The sequence below is a fragment of the Phyllostomus hastatus genome, unplaced genomic scaffold (assembly GCF_019186645.2).
Source record: "Phyllostomus hastatus isolate PE091 unplaced genomic scaffold, TTU_PhHast_1.1 phas_contig_86, whole genome shotgun sequence".
Lineage (NCBI taxonomy): Eukaryota > Metazoa > Chordata > Mammalia > Chiroptera > Phyllostomidae > Phyllostomus > Phyllostomus hastatus.
In genome coordinates this window covers 19,284,359-19,302,426 of record NW_025333977.1, presented here as the reverse complement: position 1 = coordinate 19,302,426, position 18,068 = coordinate 19,284,359, and the positions used below count along the sequence as shown (strand labels likewise).

The following is an 18,068-nucleotide window of genomic DNA, read 5'->3' as shown; positions in this document are numbered from 1 at the left end:
TAAAGGGAGCTTAGGGACTGCGAAGGTCATTCACTGAAGGAGCCACTGTCGGGTCTTGGAAACATTTTTATGTATTGACTTGGCATTAAAACACTAATTCTCAGAGTGATCTCAGACCCCAGGGGACTGAGGGAATCTGTGGGATCAAAACTACTTCCATTGTAATATCAATTTTCACTCTCACTGTCTCATCAGCGTGGAGTGGAGTTTCCTAGAGGGTGCGTGCTGAGTGATGACAGCATTGCTGGGGTGTCCAAAGGAATGTGTACTTTTGTATTCCCATGTTTTAACAAATTCTCAGTTTAAATTTCTGACAGTGTAAATCACCTACCTATTCTAGATATATACATATGTGTCTGTCTGTCTATCTATCTATCTATCTATCTATCTATCTATCTATCTATTTATCTATCTATCTTAATCTTCCATATGCATAAAAGCTATTTGAATTCTTCAATAATTCTAAGAATGAAAAAGGACCCTAAGATCAAAAGTTTTAAGAACCTTTGGGTTAGAGAAATCAGAGTTCAAATGTTGGGCAGATTACTTACCATGCCTAAGTTTCAATTTACTAACTTTCAAAAGTATGTGTGCTCGTGGGGGCGGAGACACGATAGCGGTAACCATGGCTCTCACTGGCGTTCCTTGTATGGCTGCCCTTCGGAAACAGTTCCTTCCTCCCAAGCAGCCGCCCTTGCAAGGCTCCCTCAGGTCCCCCATATTTCTCGGGTTGAACGTTAATGCTTTACGACACCTCCTTTGCTTGTTAACTTCTTCATAGTCCTTAATCTTTCTTTAACCATGTGTCTTGAGGGATCAGATCTTAAGGAAAGTTAGGAAGAGGGAGGAGGCCCTGAATTGGGCTTCGTCCCTGCCCTGGTTCTGTTCAGAAATGCCCCCTGAGGTGAGGAAGTTGTTTATCCGGTCCCTTCTCAGCCACGGCAGTTCCTGCTCATAGTTGTTTAGTTCTAGAGCTCGTCCCTGGTCCGCTCAGGGCCCCGAGGCCCCAGGGACAGCCTCAGGCACACTCATCTCAGGCCTTTCTGAGCCTTGGCCGTATTTGTAGTTGTTTTCTAGTTAAACACTTCACTCATTTTTTCTCTCCTTCTATGTTTCTGGTGTAAGAGAAAGATCCTTGTCTTTCACTCCTGTATTTTCCAACAACTGCTAACATTCTTCAGAGTACCGGATAGATGCTCAATTGCTAGGTTTGGTCAATGACTGCCGTTTCTTATTCCAAGTTCAGACAAAACCCATGCTTTTTCAGCCCACTGGCACTTGTTCTTTGGTTATCTGGTCTGGTGTCTCTTTTGAAGACCTTTTATTTGACTGAAATTAATGAAAAACCTTTCTCCTGCTGTCATTTCAACACGTCACTGACATGTTAGTATTATTTAATTCTATTTGACTTCTGTGGGGACCTAACACAATCCCTATATGAAAGCAACTTGGCACATTTTTTGTGAATTTCTTTATCTTTCTGACTTTTGGTGCCCTGGCATCTTAATCTAGGTAAGTGATGGTAAACCACGCGAAGCCTAGCAGAAGGAAGCACAAGCTTTGCTTCACCCTGCAAAGCTTGCCCTCACAGCCAGCAGCCCAACAAGTTGAGACAGGATGAGGGAGTCCCTGGAATGCCCAATTCTGAAAGAATCGAAGTAACTCAATATCCTGGAGGCAGTTCTAATAAAATGTCTTTGCACTGAGTTCTTAAATGAAGTGTTTCTTAAAAACCCATGAATGTTAGGAAACTTTGAAAACTCTATTTGTAGATGCAAACATGAGTGGATAAAGTTTCAGAGTTATTAATATGGCTCTCATCCTAGTCATGTGGGTTAGTGTGTTTTTGTAAAATACATAATATGTCAGTTTGTTTTGCACCTTGGACACACGTTTAGTCTGGCTAGACATTTAGCTGTCATCAAGTTTTGACAGAAAATACTCAACTATTTTATTATTGAAATAACTTAATTTTTGTAAAATACTATATGCTTCTGAGAAATTAAAACAATGCAGTAAAACTCAAACGAAAAACTAAATATCATCATGTTCTAAATATCTCTCTGTGAATAGAATATTTCACATAAATATGGTTCGGTAATCTGCTTTTTATTCAATAATAGATTGAAATGCATTTCCTTGTACCTGAATGTAGATTTATGTCATCATTTTTAAAAGGCAGCGCATATCCTATTGTAGGTATGTATCATCATTTACTGAGCAATTTGCCTTGATGAGAATTTTGCTATTACAATTTTTTTGTGCATAACTGTATTCATGCTCATGAGTTTAGCTCTCTAGGGTAAAATCTTAGAAATGACTTTCTAGGTTAAAATATATGCATAGCATATAATTTGATACACAAATTGCTTCTCATAATCTTACCATTTTATCCACCCTCTAAGAGTAAACACATCAATCACACCCATGGTTACATAAAGAGACATGTGCTGGCTGGCTTTTTCCAGCAGGGCCCTGAAACCCTTGGTGGGTTTCACAGCCCGTCACAGGATGTGGCTCTGGAAGTTTGAAGTCCGGACCCTCCTCACATGGTCCAGAGTGGCACTGTCTCTTGAAGACCCACTCTCCCTCTCACACTGTCACAGGAAACATAACTCCGTAACACTCATTAAACGTGAGACTGGGGTATACTTTTTTGGTAACTGCATCTCCTGTCCTCTTTTCTGTACATCTTTATTTTGGGGAATTGTGATTTTTGAGAATCTAAATAATTCAACTTGTAGTTTGCTTGGAAATTATAAAATCTGAGAAAAGGTAAGCCGACAAACTTGAGGGAAACTTATCTCCACCTTGCAAGGCACTATACCTCTCGTATTTAAGGCAAAGTCAATGAGTGTGTCTTTTCCACAGAACTGGACAAACACTTGCCTGCCTTATTGCTGGGCTCCAAGTGACCTCCGTTGTGTTAACATGGCTTTTCTCCACAAACCAGCTTAAAGCTTCTCTCAGTGTCATGTTAGTCCTGAGCCTGTGAGGTCTAATCAGTAGATGGAGACCTGGGAAGTGCCTTAGTTTTAAGGTTACACCAAAACCTATACACACACTCACACACACGGGCACACACACACATGCTCAGTTGAATGTGATTAGCTTGGAAGGAATGTGCGTTTCAGTGTTACAAAGCTCAAAAGAACAAAAGGATACACAGTGAAAGTTTCCCTTCATCCCTGTGTCTACCTACTCAGCTTTCTGCCCTGGAGGCAGCCAGTTTTATGAGTTTCATAAGCTTTCTTCCAGAGCTTTGCTAGGCAAGCACAAATACATACACATACTCATTTCAAATATATATAATTATTAATTTTAAGAGCATGTTCGTTTAAATGCTATTTACACAGATGGTGGCATGTTACATGCACAGAAATACTGCTCTGTGTGTTGATGTTTCACCTAGTGATACAGCTTAAAGGTCATTTTACCTCCTTACTTAAAAGTCATGCTTTTCCTTTTTTCCCACAGCCCATGGTGCCCCATTACAGGGGTCCGCCGAACTCGTGTTAATCACTTCTTATAGGCATTTAGGTTAATTCTGATTTTTTAATTGCAACTAATGTAGTAGTTTTCAAGCTTGAACACACAAATTTGGGCACAGGTGAAGAAATATCTGTGGAATAAATTCCTCGCACTGGTCAGAAACTATTTATGTCAGTAACTTTGAAAGATATTGTCAAATCTCCATAAAAGCTGCATTAGACCTGTCAGCAGGACCCTTTCCTCAGCCTTTCATGTCATCACAATCTCCACTTCTTTTTTAAGAGCATTTTTAGGTTCATGGTAAGATTGAGAAGAAGGGTCAGAAATATCCAGTACCCTCTGTCCCCCACATGCCCAGCCCCCACCCCATTGTTCACATCCTCCACCAGAGTGGTCCATTGCTACAACCGATGAACTTGTATTGGCCCATCCTCATCACCAGATGTCAGCAGTGCACACTAAGGGTCAGAGTTGGTGTTATACACTCTGAGCTTAGAGAAGAATATGTATCTACCATTAGAGTGTCCTGTAGAGTAATTTCACTGCCCTAAAATCTTCTGTGTTCCACCTCGTCTTCCCACCTTCCTCCTCTAAAGCCGGGCAACCACTGATATCTTTATTGCCTGCATAGTTTTGCCTTTTCCAGAATGCCCCATAGTTGGACTCGTTCAGCATGTGGTCATTTCAGATTGGCTTCTTTCACTTAGTAATATGCAATATGCATTTACATTTCCTCTATATATTTTAATGCTTTAAAGCTCTTTTTTAGCAGTAAATAATATTTCATTGTATGAACGTACCACAGTTTATTTATTCATTCACCTACTGAAGGATGTCTTGGTTGCTTTTGAGTATGGCTTATGAATAAGCTTAATTATGAATAAGGCTGCTAACCATCTGTGTGCAGGCACTTGTGTGGACATAAGTTTTCAACTTTTGGGGGTAAATTTCAAGGAGCCTGATTATGGGATTGCATTATAAGAACATACTTAGTTTTGTAAAAAATTGCCAATTGCCTTCTAAAGCAACCACAGCACTTTGCTTTCATGTCAACAATGAGGTAGTTGTCCCATCGCTCCACATCCTCGTCAGCACTTGGTGTTGTTGGTGTTCCAGATTTATGTCATTCTAATGTAGCGCGTTATTGTTTCCCTCTGCTGCTTCCTGGTGACATAGGATGTGCAGCATCTTTTCATATGTTATTTGCCATTTGCTTATCTTCTTTAGTGAGGTCTGTTGACACCTTTGGCCCATTTTTTAAGCAGGTTCTTCAATTTCTCACTGTTGAATTTTAAGAGATCTTTGTGCGCTTTACATAATAGTACCTCAAGAATATGTCTTTTACAAACATACATTTTTTCAGTCTGTGGATTATCTTTTCATTCTCTTGACAGTGTGTGTTGAAGAGCAGAGCAGAGATTTTTAAATGTGGTGCCATCCAGTGTATAAATTATTTCATTCACAGACTATATATACCCTTAGTGTTTTATCTAAAAAGTCATTGCAAAGCCAACGATCATTTAAATTTTTCCTATGTTACCTTCTTTGAGATTTAGAGTATTTTTGTTTGAAATGTAGGTCTTTGATCCATTCCAAATTAGATTTCTTGAAGACTATACGGTCTGTATCTCAATTCATTTTTTTTTAGCATGTGGGTGTCCAGCACCATTTGTTGAAAAGACTATCTTTTCTCCGTTGTATTGCTTTGCTTCTTTGTGATAGATCAGTTGGTTATATCTGTGTGGTTCTCTATTCTGCTCCAGTGATCTGCTGTGCATTCTTTTGCTGATACCACACAGTCTTGATTATTGCAGCTTTATAATACGTTATGAAGTTGGGTAGTGTCAGACTCTGATTTTGTTCTCCTCCTGCGATTTTGTGCCGGCTCGTCTGGGTCTGGCCTCTCTGTATCATCTTTAGAAGCAGTTTAAAATCGGTGCTGTCTACTATCCCCGTTAGAGCTCTTAGCATATTAATCATAGTTATTTTAATTTCCTGATCTGATAATTCCAACATCCCTGCCATGTCTGAGTCTGACATTTGTTCTGTATCCTCACACTCTGTTCCTTGTCATTTAGTATGTTTTGTGTTTTTTTCCACAGTTGGACATGATGTACTAAGTAAAAGCAACTTCTGTAAGTAGGCCTTTAGAAATGTGGTGTCAAGGTATGGGGGGAGGTGAAGCCTTCTAGAGTCCTGTGATTGGGTCAGTGCTTTAGTGAGCCTTTGCCTCTGGACTGTGACCACATATAAGCATATGTCCCCACCTGAGTTGGCCCCTCCTCCCCCTTAAATAGAGCAGGAAGATGAGCAGCAACTACAATTTGGTATTTCCCTTACCCGGGTCAGTTAGCCTCTGATAAAACCCTCACAGGTTAGGTTGTGGTTAAACAGTTTCTCCTGAAGGCAGACCTTGTTAGGATGAATGGAGTACTTGGACTTGTTCAGAAATCATTTCTTTCTCCTGCCCCTGCCAGGAATATGAGAGGATTTTTCATCACTATTTACAGTAAGAACATGGTGGATGTCCTCAAAATAAAACTTAGAAAATTGTGGGGTTCCCCAGTGACTGGCTCCCCCTGGAATTCTGACTCTCAGACTTGTCTGTTTGCAGCCTCTGGCGTTTGTCAGTTGCAGTCCCGTTTTCTTATCTTGGCCTTGCAGGGGGCAGTTTTCAGTCCCTGAGTTCTGCTGTGATTTGTTGTGACTGTCTTTGTTTGCTCGTTGATCTTTCTGATTTTTGGGGCAGTGATTGCCCTGTGACCTCCTCTTATATCTATCTAAGAAAAGTTGTTGGTTTTCAGTTTGTTCGGCTTTTTACTTATTTTTAGAATGCATGAGGAATTCCAAATATGCAGAACGGGAACCTGGGAGTCCAATGCAGACTCAACTATTTTTTGAGGGAGTTTTTTTCTCAGGTTTTTTTTTTTTTATAATGAAGGAGGTGGTGGGGGTTAGAGTCAGAGTTCTTGGGGACATTGACTTCCTGACCTTGAGATTCTGTTTTGTGAGACGCTGACCATCTTCACTGGCTCCTGGATCTGAGGGACCACTGCCGGACTTGGACTCTTGGGACTTTCAGGTTCATTGCCTTCATACACTGATATTAATGATGTTATATTCATTATTCACCCCACGTGCACAATTCTGTGAATTAAACCTTGCTTAGCAGCATGTCATATTTGTATGTGCTCTGTGTCATTGCTTGGTGCCTGGGCAGTGGAGACCACTGCAAAGTGGCCTGCCTTATAGGGAGGGCTGTCTCGGAACAGACAAGAGTCTCGTGGGTATAAAACCACTCAGTTTATTTACGAGAGATACTTAACAGTGGTGAACAGTGTGGGTGGGCCTCAGGGACTAATTGATTACTCACGATACAAGGGTAAAAGGTATATGCTATTAGTTAAAAAGGGGGAAATGATAATTTTCTGACTTTGTCCCCTGTTTACTGGGGGTGCCTGGTGACCTCGGGAGTATTTGGAATGCCTGTACAATGACCACAGATGGTCACAGACCATGGACCCTCCCCTTATTCTGCCTTAGCCTTGCTAGTCTTCTTGCCAGTTCTGGAACATGCCAAGGACACCTCGCCCCAGAGCCTTTGCATCGCTGTTTCCTTTGCCTGGACCTTTCTTTACCCAGGTATGTGCATGGCTTCATCCTTCTCCTCAGTCACGCCTTTCCTCAAATGAGTCCCCCAGTTTTCCACCCACTCCCAAATGATCTTTACCTACTTCTCAGTTAAATATTTTTCTCACCATTTTCTGTAGATACACGTATAACAAATCATTTTATTTTATTTTTCGAATTGGATTGCATCCTCCCCCACTTCTCCCACTAGAGAGAAGGGCAGGAAATTTTCACTACTGTATCCCTAATGTCTAGATCTTGTGCCTTGCATGTTACAGGTGTTCCATAAATTTCAGGAATGAATTTGAAAGAGCAAATTACAAATTAATCTAAGAAGAGATGATAGCCAATAAATAAGATTTATTAATGGAGAATGACTGCCTTAAAGTATTTGAATCCTTTGTATCAGTTCTCTGAGATATTATCATTCTCCTCACCTCACTAGTTACTGAGATGTAGCTTCCAGAGGTTTGATGAAAATTAGAAATAAAGGAGATAATCTGTTTTATATTAAGGGACCATAAACAGCACTGACTAAAAATATGTGTATATAAAACAGCAATTAAATCAAATGTCCCCATCCCTTGGTAGCTAGCCACATCCAGTGCTGTAACTTTTATTCCTCTTCTTGCTTAGACCTTGGCCTTGGGGCGTATATGAAAGACAGCTAAAATGCCTACTGTTGTTGGAATAGCAAGAAGACAATTAGGGGAATGCGATACAGTGTCACATCTCTTAGTATTGTCTGAGTGGCTGTGACAGCCTCAGTTGAGAGACATAAAGAGACCCATATATTCCTAAAGAGTTATTAACTCGGGTACCGAAGGTGGAGCGCATTTCCGTCAAAACAAGGGTTTGTTCAGGAGGCCTGAGGCAAAGGAGCATAGTTATAGAAACAGGGACATTTCTGCTCTGCCAGGGCCCTGCCCACATTGGCTGATGTCTCATCTCTGAGCAGCAGCCAGGAATGAAGTGGAAACTTAAAGAGATTTGATATCATCAAAATGTGGCATATAAATGTGATGCCAATACTTCTTCCTGGGCTTTATTACCAATAAAAACAGCTTGCTAAAAATAAAGTTGCTTCCATTTTGCAGTCACAGCACTGCCTTCACCTGCCAAGTGATGTTACAAGCGCGCCTCTCTCACCAAACTTTGGAAGTTTTTTCACCTGCTTTGTTAGTCTTGTATTCTGACAGTGTTGTGGTGACTGTAGATTCTTAATACTGACTGTGTGTTGTGACATAGTCCGTCCTTGTTTTTCAACACATTGTTTTCGTGAAGCCTGCACCACAAGGCAGATTGCCACAAAATGAAACACGGCTGATTATATACTGTTGCCATTATTAATTCAGATTTCATGAGGAAGTGTTGCATGAGCACAGAAACGTGCTGAAAACTGATGAATAGTATGTTCAAGTTCAGGCAGGTGGGCAAATAAGGGAGAGGCCAAAGCAGCAAAAAGTGGATGTTATTCATGTTTGATTGAATGTGTCCATCAGATAAATTGGGGTGGATGATTAGATGTTTTGTAATGTGGCTGGAGCCAGTTCTGAACAAGTAAGCAAACCTTTTTTTTAATATAACTGCATTTTATTTTGATCTTTCCATTCCTGCCAGGGAATGCTTATCTTTTAGGACTGAACTGTTTAGCATGTAATAGATGCTCTGTAATTGCTTTTTGAATGGAAATAATAAAATTCTTCATAAACTTTAACCATTTCTTAGAAGACTACTATCAAAATTTTCTCATGCTTAGAAAATTATATGTTTTCATAGTTTTGTCTTTAATGAATACAATTAAAATTCCTAAGCAATTATGAGAAATATTCACAAGTAGGATATAATTTGAGATTGTAATGTACATGTATAAATTTGATTTCTAAAATTATAATTGCTTATATTCTTTGTCATGGTTGGAAGAAAACATGATATTAAATACTTTTGTTAAGTTGATTTGGATATAAAAAATGATATCAGCCCGAATAAATTTCAGACTAATCAAGCTTAAATGGAATAGTAACACTAGCTAATTTTTAAGGCTAATTTATTGTATGTCATTCACTGTGTTTTATAAATATTAGCTTATTTAAACCTCTTAGCAACAGTTTGAAGTAGTTAGCATGATTCTTTCCAGCACAGAGGTGAGGAAACAAGAGCTGAGAGAGGGTAAGTAAGGAGCCCGAGGTCAGACAACTGATGTTCAGACTCAGGCCCCCCGGTGCTGGGACCAGCGCTCTTCACCACCACGCATATCACACAGACCAAAACAGACAGAAACACAGTTACTGGGAGTGATGATTAAAGTGTTAGGTCACACTATTTTAAAGATCCAGGCCATTTGTCCTAAGAATTACACTATCATTTAACAATGGTAATTAAATATGTAAGCTAACTTTCACTTCATTGAGAGAAAATGTGTATCAAAATAGTATTCTATCATTTGAGAAATTATCAGATGCAGAGTTGTGAATTCAGGGAGAAAAAGGTTATGAGAGATTATGTGCTCATGGTCATTTCTTTGCTGAGACATAAATATTGCTAAATGGTGGCCATTTTCCCCAGCTCCTCTTCTGCACGTACCTCCAAGACTGTCTTTGGTGAGCATCTCTTACCTAGACTGTTACAGCAGCCTCCGGTTCATTCTCCACACTGTTGCCAAAGGTGTCTTCACAAACCGATCCACAAAAAAACGCTGTATGACTCTCCTCCTTACTAGGGACAATAGGATTGTTCTTAACTTCATTTTCAGTCATACGCCCTACTGACAATCTAGGGAAAGCTATAGACCCTTTCTGAGTAAAAAGAGCTTTATACATTTTGCTTATTATTCTCTGGCACAGCTTGTTAGGGATTTCAGATATCCGTCACCAGCTTGCTTCCTCATCTGATATATTCTACCATTTATCCCCTTATCTGCACCCTGGTTCTATTACATTTCTTATTGTTTCTCGTGCTTAGCATGTTACCCAAGGTCTCTCTTCTAAGTATAGTCTTAACTCTCTGGAGTACTATGCTGGAAGAGAGGAAGGCCTTACGATGCCTGCCTGTCATGGGCAGCCCATGGTTCAAACCTCATTCTATGAACTTGGGAATGGCACTAAGCTAGTTAGAATATCAGTTTTATCACTTGTAGACAAAGCGGGTAACATTGCTTATTTTACAGAGTTTTTATGAAGATCAAATGAGACAGTGAATAGATAGGGCTTTGCACTCAGTAAATACATGTTCCTAACTTCAATCCCGTGTTCCCCCTCACCTTTCATTCCCCATCTCCCACCCTTATGAGAGGGCTTCCTTTCTGGGCCCCCACAGCACCCAGGGTGATACCTTTACACCTGTAGCACGACTTGACATTTCCTGTTTCTTGTTTTTTTCTCAATCTGGCCAAGTAGTTCTTAACCCAGTTTGCACACTTAAGTAACCTGGGAAGCTCTTTGAAAGATGCCCCTCCTCAGTCCAGTTAAATCAGAGTTTCTGGCCTAGTGCCCAGTCATGGTTTACAAAGTTCCCAGGCGATTTTCATGGTCAAGCCTAGACTAGGGACTCCTTGAGAGCAGGGATCCAGCGTGAACCCCCTGCCATCATGGCAGCAGGCACAGAGCGGAGGTTCAGGGCGTGCTCACAGGATGACTGAATGCGTGTCTGTGTGATGGCGGCTCTCCATCCCTACTCCATGTACATTTCATAAACCTTGCCCCACTTAAATATGGAAATGAGATGTTCGAATTTAACATATTTTTAATGAACTTACATTCATACAATAGTAATCAACACTTAAGCAGGTGAAGACATACTTTAAATTTTCTCAAAGTAGATGTTGCTTCAGGTAACTTCCTATCAACACATTTGTATAGTTAGTGTTTTTTTTTTCTTTCCATTCTTCAGGTCCTGAAGTCCTGTTGGTGAGATAGTTTAACCTGTAAATCTTTTAAAAGGTGCTTAAATGCCCAGAGCTGAAATTAGCAGTCTACTCACCACTCTAAGATTTCTCAGTGTTGAACTACTATATATAATTCTATCCCTTCTAGTATTTATTTTGGTGCCTTCCACTTGGGGTGTATATACAGATTTATATTTAACCTCCCTGGGTTCTTTTTCTTTAGTGACTCACTAATAACAGTGTTTAGCTGTAAGAATATACACAGTACCTTGAGAAAGGATGGAGAAGGGCACTGATGGCAGTCAAAGCAATAGCTCTAGCGATTTGCTGAAATTAACTTTCCCCATAATGGCCGATGGTGCTTTCTTCTCTGAATGCTAAATGGAAAGTGATATGTAATAAATGTGTCTTTTCATATAGTAAATAGTGTCAGATCACCATGACTAACAAAATCAGCTTTCTCATTTAAATGTAAGAATTTATAAGTTTATTTTCAGTAAGATTCGATTCCAGGATGGCCTTTAGACACTAAACTGAATGGTGGGTAAGGGAAGTAGATTCCTTTCTTTTTCTCATAAAGAGAATCATGACTTTATTACCTCAGTTCTGGCCTAGAAATTGAAATGTTATCAGCTCAACAAAAAGAAAGAAAATAACATTTTAAAAATGTCTATGTTGGGGAATCCCAATAGCACAAGTTAGATATTTTTATTGAAATAAAAATGGTGGACTCTGGGTCTAAATGTAATTTCTTACAATGTTATTTTCTCTTAGGTAATCAGCTCTGATGTGGGGTCAACTGTTTCCTTCTGGATGATAGACACTGGGCAAAAAGTCAAACAATTTACTGGTTGCCATGGAAATGCAGAAATCAGCACTATGGCCCTTGATGCAAATGAGATGCGGCTTTTGACTGGCAGCACAGATGGAACTATTAAGGTGCGAACAAGAGTGATGCTTTCCTATCTGGATGTGAGGGGGCTGGAATACTGTGAGAGGAGGCACGGTGTTGACAATGTTTATTTTTGCCTCCCTGGCCTTGCAAGCCGAGAGATGAGACAAGATTAGAAGAGCTAAATAACCCAAACCATCGAATAACGAAGCTGTTAGGAAAATAAACCTCTGTGTGGAAAAAAATGAATCAATGATTTTTCTGAGTAAATTATTTAAAATAAAACACAACTTGGCTTACTTATTTCAGAAAGCTTTTGCCCGTGCCCTGGATAGAGAGCTGCTTTGAAGACTAAGAGGCTTGAATGATTTTCATGTGCTTCAGCTAATGTCTCTGGTTTTCTTCTTCTTGACTTATAAAGTTAGAAATCAGGGCAAGTAAGTAAACTTTTACAAAATGGTATAGGTGGAAGTTTTTCAGAAAATTAATATTTTAAAATCATTCCAGTTTCTAATTTGCATTTTTATGTAAAGGTGAGATAGTGAAGAAAGAAGGAAGAACAATCATAATCATATTTATTATTCATCTTAAACTAACATGATTTTACGCTTTGTTTTTTTACTTTGTAACAATTATTAATTTCTTCTGGGAAGAAGGTGCTATTTTACTTTGCAAAAAAGATGACATTTTCATGCAAAGTTAAATACAATCTGAAATCATGCTCATCAGTGAGTCTTCCCTGCTCCCTTCAGCTCTGAGAGCAATGACAGTCTTTGATTGGAGATGACTTGCGACACTTTGAGGCAACAAAAGAAGGTAGTTTCTGAATAAGATTCAAATGCTTTTCAAACTTCTGTCATATCTGGAGTCATAAAGGTATTAATTAGATGTACCTTCCATGATAAGATCTATGATGCATTCAGGTCAGTGTCGGGGAAGGTAAGGGAAGGCTACCTGGGCAGGCAGGTATAACACCGCAGATGTTGAGGGTGAATGTGCAGGGGATTCCGGGCTGGTACTGATCAATGGAAAGGAGGTGCTATGATGTGTCACAGTGAGAACCTGCAAATCGGCCAAACTTGGCCTCTGGGAGGGTTAATGGGTCAAGTACAAACTGGAACTTGGATTTAAGCAAAGCAGCATAGTTCATGGGAGGACTGACTGGTAAAACGTGGGAAGAAAATGGAATAATTTCAATTCTAATAGTGAAGGTGGAATAAAACAGGGATACCTAGAAGTGGAGTATTAGACAGTGGCTTAGGCAAAAGGAACAGGCAGGTATCCCCTCTACTGGTCCTGGGGTATGAGACAGAACAGAAAACCAAAGGAAGTGAATTAGGTTCACTCTATCCCTATCTTGGGAAGTGACCATCCAGGGTAGGGCAGACTTTTTTGATGGTTGCTAAAATGGTCCCAGCCAGGGGGCTTGATAGGATCTGGGGAGACCAGAGCTTCATAATACCTATTTGTGGGTGTTATATGAGGTGGGCTGGGTTAGGAGTCCTGTGTAGCGGAAAACAAAGTAGAGGACATGGGTGAGGAGATGTGCACCGCTCTATGTCTCAGCTCAAGACTTGACATCTTAGAAGTTAATGTGAATTTAGTAGTATAATCATGGCTTTTGAAGGTGCATTTATCTTTATCCCAATAGCACAACAGAATTCTGAACTTTGGCTACCTCTGCATAGGACACATAAATACGGCTGTACTGGCCATATTCTACGAAGAAACAAGAATGAATGCCATTTTCCAATCTCATTTATCATTTAACATCTAAAGTCAATACCTGTGTAATCAAAGATTTAGAAGTATTGTTCTATTTATCAAGGGTTTGGAGTGTCTATTTTAATATTAGCTAATGTTTTGAATAATTAATGCATTCATTTAATAAAATTTAAAATATAAAATAGATATAAAGTGAAAAGAAAGTCTCTTTCTCACCCATTCCCAGCTCCATATTTGTGGCTACCACTGTTACAAGTTTCTTATGCATGCTGCTAGACCACGGGTACTTCTTCTCAATGGCAACTCACTATTCATGCTGTTCTGCAGTTTCCTGTCTTGGACATTGATTCATACCAGTGCAAACAATAATCATAATCTTAACTGACATCTATTGCCTGTTTACTACAAACCAGGCACTGTCCTAGCACTTGCATACATACACACACAGATATACACACCCACATAAATATGGTTCATGCTATTATTATCCCAGGTTGAGAAAACAGATGAGAAAACTGAAGTCCAAAGAGATAAAGCAAGTTGCTTAAGTTTCCGTAGCAGTTTAGTTTTGGCAGAGCTTAGACACATAGAGGGGACTCATTCTTCTTAGTGGCTACATTAGATGTTGCTGTATAGATATTCCACATTCTGATGTTCAGTCTCTTATTAATGAACAACTGAGTTGATTCAAATCTTTAGCTTTTGTAAACAATATTTTAGATTTTTAAATTTCCAAGCAATCCTGAGGAGTACGTTTCCCGTGTCCTGAATGAGGAAGTACAATTTTAGAGAGACACATTTGGAGTGAGAACCAGGGTTCAACAGACTCCAAAATGTGGCTCTTCATGATTTTAATTTGCCTCCTCCTTAAAAACATGCATAATTTATTAGCCTTTGAATCAAGTATGATTAGAACAGACTAATAGGATTACACATAGAGTAATTAATATAATGGCTAAATTTAAATGGTGAGAAATTTGTCTTTAATGATTACATATCCCAAGTGAATCAACCCTAGTTCAGAATAGAAATGCAAAATTTTAGAATAATCTTATTACATCGTGTGGTCTTGCTCATCGAAGAAGACATTTTCTCTTCTTGTCTCATAGATGATTTTTAAATCTTTCTCTTAGGTGTGGGACTTCAATGGATATTGTCACCACACACTAAATGTTGGGCAAGAGGGAGCTGTGGATATTTCACAGATCCTGGTCCTTAAGAAGACAATACTGGTTACAGGCTGGGACAGGTATGCTATGCTTCATGCAAAACTAATGGGAAGGCAAAAGGAGAATGTTCTTATTTAAATCAAAACCTAAAAGAAAAAAGAACATAGAAATCTTGACTGATTCGGAGTCATTAACTTCCTGGTGACCTACATGGGTGAAACTGCTTGGAATTGACTAAGTGCTTAGTGACTACAATATTACAAGATTGTGTAGCTTGAGCAGCTGTGAGAATTGCTATAGGGCTTTCTCCTGGCTTTGGGAATCTGTCTTTTTCTTTCACTATTCCAGGTAGGCACATAATAGCACCTCTTGAGTATTAACTCTGAAAGTTTCCCAAATTTTATAGGCAATACATTCTTAATGTGTGAATGGCATTATCTCAACCATAAAAGGAGCCCATTCCTTCTCTTGTTGCCTATTTTAAATTGTAACACAAGAAGTAAATAGCCCACTGAACTTTGTTAGTACTTCCTTAATCTTAGTGCAGAGAAGGGCTTTTTGTAGCCCACTTACTGTTCTCAAGGAGCAGTTCTTCCATTTCGTTACAATGAAAAATACTTTCCTTTCCCTTTTCCTGAAAGAACTAAGTCATCATAAACAGAGTCTTTTCTATGGCACTGTATAAGCACTAGGAAAATTAAAGTGTTATGTTTTGAAAATATATTGTCCATAAATTCAACATATCACAAAATATTGCTCTATTAAGTAATTTTCCCAACATTATTCACTATAGAGTTGTTATCTTAAGGGTTTGAAGCTGGGATTAAACAGATTTTATACCTAGAAAACTAGCAGTATATACTTGGAGATTTTTATCAATCATGTGAAAGGCTTTTCTTCTAATGCAAAATGTGTATATCCACACTAGAAAACCTAGTGCCACACAACCTAGTTTTCAGGGGAAGTTTAAATAGTTCAGATTATTGTACTTGACATTAAGAACTAATTCAATCATCCTCACCTTTGAAAGACAAGACTTCTTTTCATCCCTGGGAGCAAACCTGATCCGTTAGTGACTCATACCCACTCCAACAGACTATGGCCTAATAAGCTCTGTAATTAGGCTGTGACAGTGAATAAATTTAATTCTCTAATATTATGGCAGAGTAGATGTGTTGTATATAGCTGATCCAATTTAAATTTTGAACTTAACAGATTTTTAAAATTAATCAGTATAATTTAAAACTTTTAGAGATAACATTTTTTGTTTTTTTAAAATATAGTTCAAATTTGCATCAAGTATAAGGTCTTTTGATGGCTTACAGGTAAAATTTTTAAGAGTTGAGATGTACAGAGTCATCTAAAAATGGTTTAAAGGGTTCAAATGGTTTGAACCCTTTAAAAGGTTTAAATGGTTTTAAAAAAGGTTTAAATGGTTTAACTTGCTGTTTTGATCTATACTAGTGGGTGATTATATTCTATAATCTTGGGGAGGAAGCTCTGGAAAGACTGAAATGTGAGGAGAGAAAGTCACCACTCCTTTCATTATTCTCCATTTTTTCCATCTTCCTCAAGGTTGTGAGGACTTGGGTCCCTTAGTTGGAATTGAAAGTTAAGGAATACATTCCCAGTTGTTTCATTTCACTTCATATTGTTAGATTTAAAAATTATATTTCCTTATGTTAGAATGGATTTTGGAGGATCTTTGCAAGGACCTTTTTGTCAGGAGGCATTGAACAAAAGAGGCAAGAGAATGGGTTAACTGGTTGTAGCTGGGGAATGATGGTCCATTAAGGCAACTCTCCAGTAGTTCAGTGATTAGAGAAGAAATAACTAGAAGATTGATAGTCAGATTACTAGGTTTTCTTTAAAAACTCAGAGAAAACTGTTAAACTGAAGCTTTAACTTAAGGCTCTAGCTAAATAAAGAGAGGCATTTGATAATTTTGCCCAGAGTGGAATAAGTATTCCATTTATTGAGTTAGGTAGATAAACATGCCATCTCATTTATTTTATTCACAGAACTATGTACCACTCAACATTTTACATACATTATCTAATTTAGTCTTCAAGCCTCATCTTGGAAGGTGTGCAGTATTTTATAGATATCTCAAAGCTCTCTTTAGCTCTTATCTCTCTAAACTCATTTATCAATTTGCTTGCTGAACATGTTTTCTGCAATCCCAAATTCAACTTATTCTAAACTGAATGTATCATTTATTCCCCTGTTCAAAACTACTTCTTCTCTTACATTCAGAGCCTCAGTTAACAAGCCAGAGACTCGGGCAACCATTTTGGTTTTTCCTTCTCACTCAATGTCATCACCAACTAGTCACTAAGCCTGATCTATTTCATATTCTAAAAATTTCTCAAACCTGTTCTCATTACTACTCCACCTGTGTAACTGAGAGTGTCATTTCCACATACATGGATGCCACAGCCTTCTAATTTGTTCTTTCCTCGAGTGATAGCTCCCTTTTACCTCTTAAATAGATACTGCACAGTTTAACTATAATGATTTTTTCTACACTGCATTCTATCAGTGTCACTTCCTCGTCTGACACTTTTCAAAGTGTCCACAGAATAAATTGAAGTTTCCTTGAGCCTGGACCTCTTTTTGATTTCATTCCCACTCATTCTCCTGTACACGATAAATTTGAGGAGCAACCTGCTGTCCCACACAAACCTTGCTGCTTCACGCCCCTTTGCCTTTATTCTCTCCTCTCTCCAAGCATTTTCTCATGTGGCTAAGGTTTATTCCTATTTCAAGTCTCATCTGGTATCTTCCCCAGCAAGATATCTCTCTTTACCTCCCCCCCAGTATGGAAATATGTCTCTTTTTTGTCTTTGTGCTCTCCAGCTTTCTGTACTTTATCCAACATAGGAATATATACTTGTTGAATGACTTAATTAATGTTCATTGACTAGACAGGGAATCTGAAGATGAGCAAGATTAATTACCCATTAGACACACTCTGAATAAGAGGCATGCAGAGTAGATATTCAAATCTATTTTCTCCTCACAATAAGTCAGGAAGCTAAGTATGATCAACCCTCTTTCTCAAGAAAGGAAACAAAGCTTTAAGAAGTTGGGTAGCCTGGCCAAGCTTGCAGAGCTAATTGGTAACTGAGTTAGAATTCTATACCAAAGTCCATGCTCTTTACATCATTTCTGAGTTACAGTTGAATTCATTAAATCATTGGAAAGCAACTATATATATTTTTTTTCTTTTTAAAAAAGATTTTATTTATTTATTTTTAGAGAGAGAGGAAGGGAA

General features: G+C 38.7%; 1 protein-coding gene across 1 annotated transcript in view; it reads left to right on the top strand.

Annotated features, from left to right (window-relative positions):
* Positions 1 to 18,068, top strand: part of WDR49 (WD repeat domain 49) — a 125,055-nt gene that overhangs the window by 57,322 nt on the left and 49,665 nt on the right. Inside the window, exons 8-9 of the mRNA XM_045851169.1 lie at positions 11,780 to 11,944; positions 14,756 to 14,871. Coding sequence (XP_045707125.1) covers positions 11,780 to 11,944; positions 14,756 to 14,871 — 281 coding nt within the window. The remainder of the gene's footprint in view (positions 1 to 11,779; positions 11,945 to 14,755; positions 14,872 to 18,068) is intronic.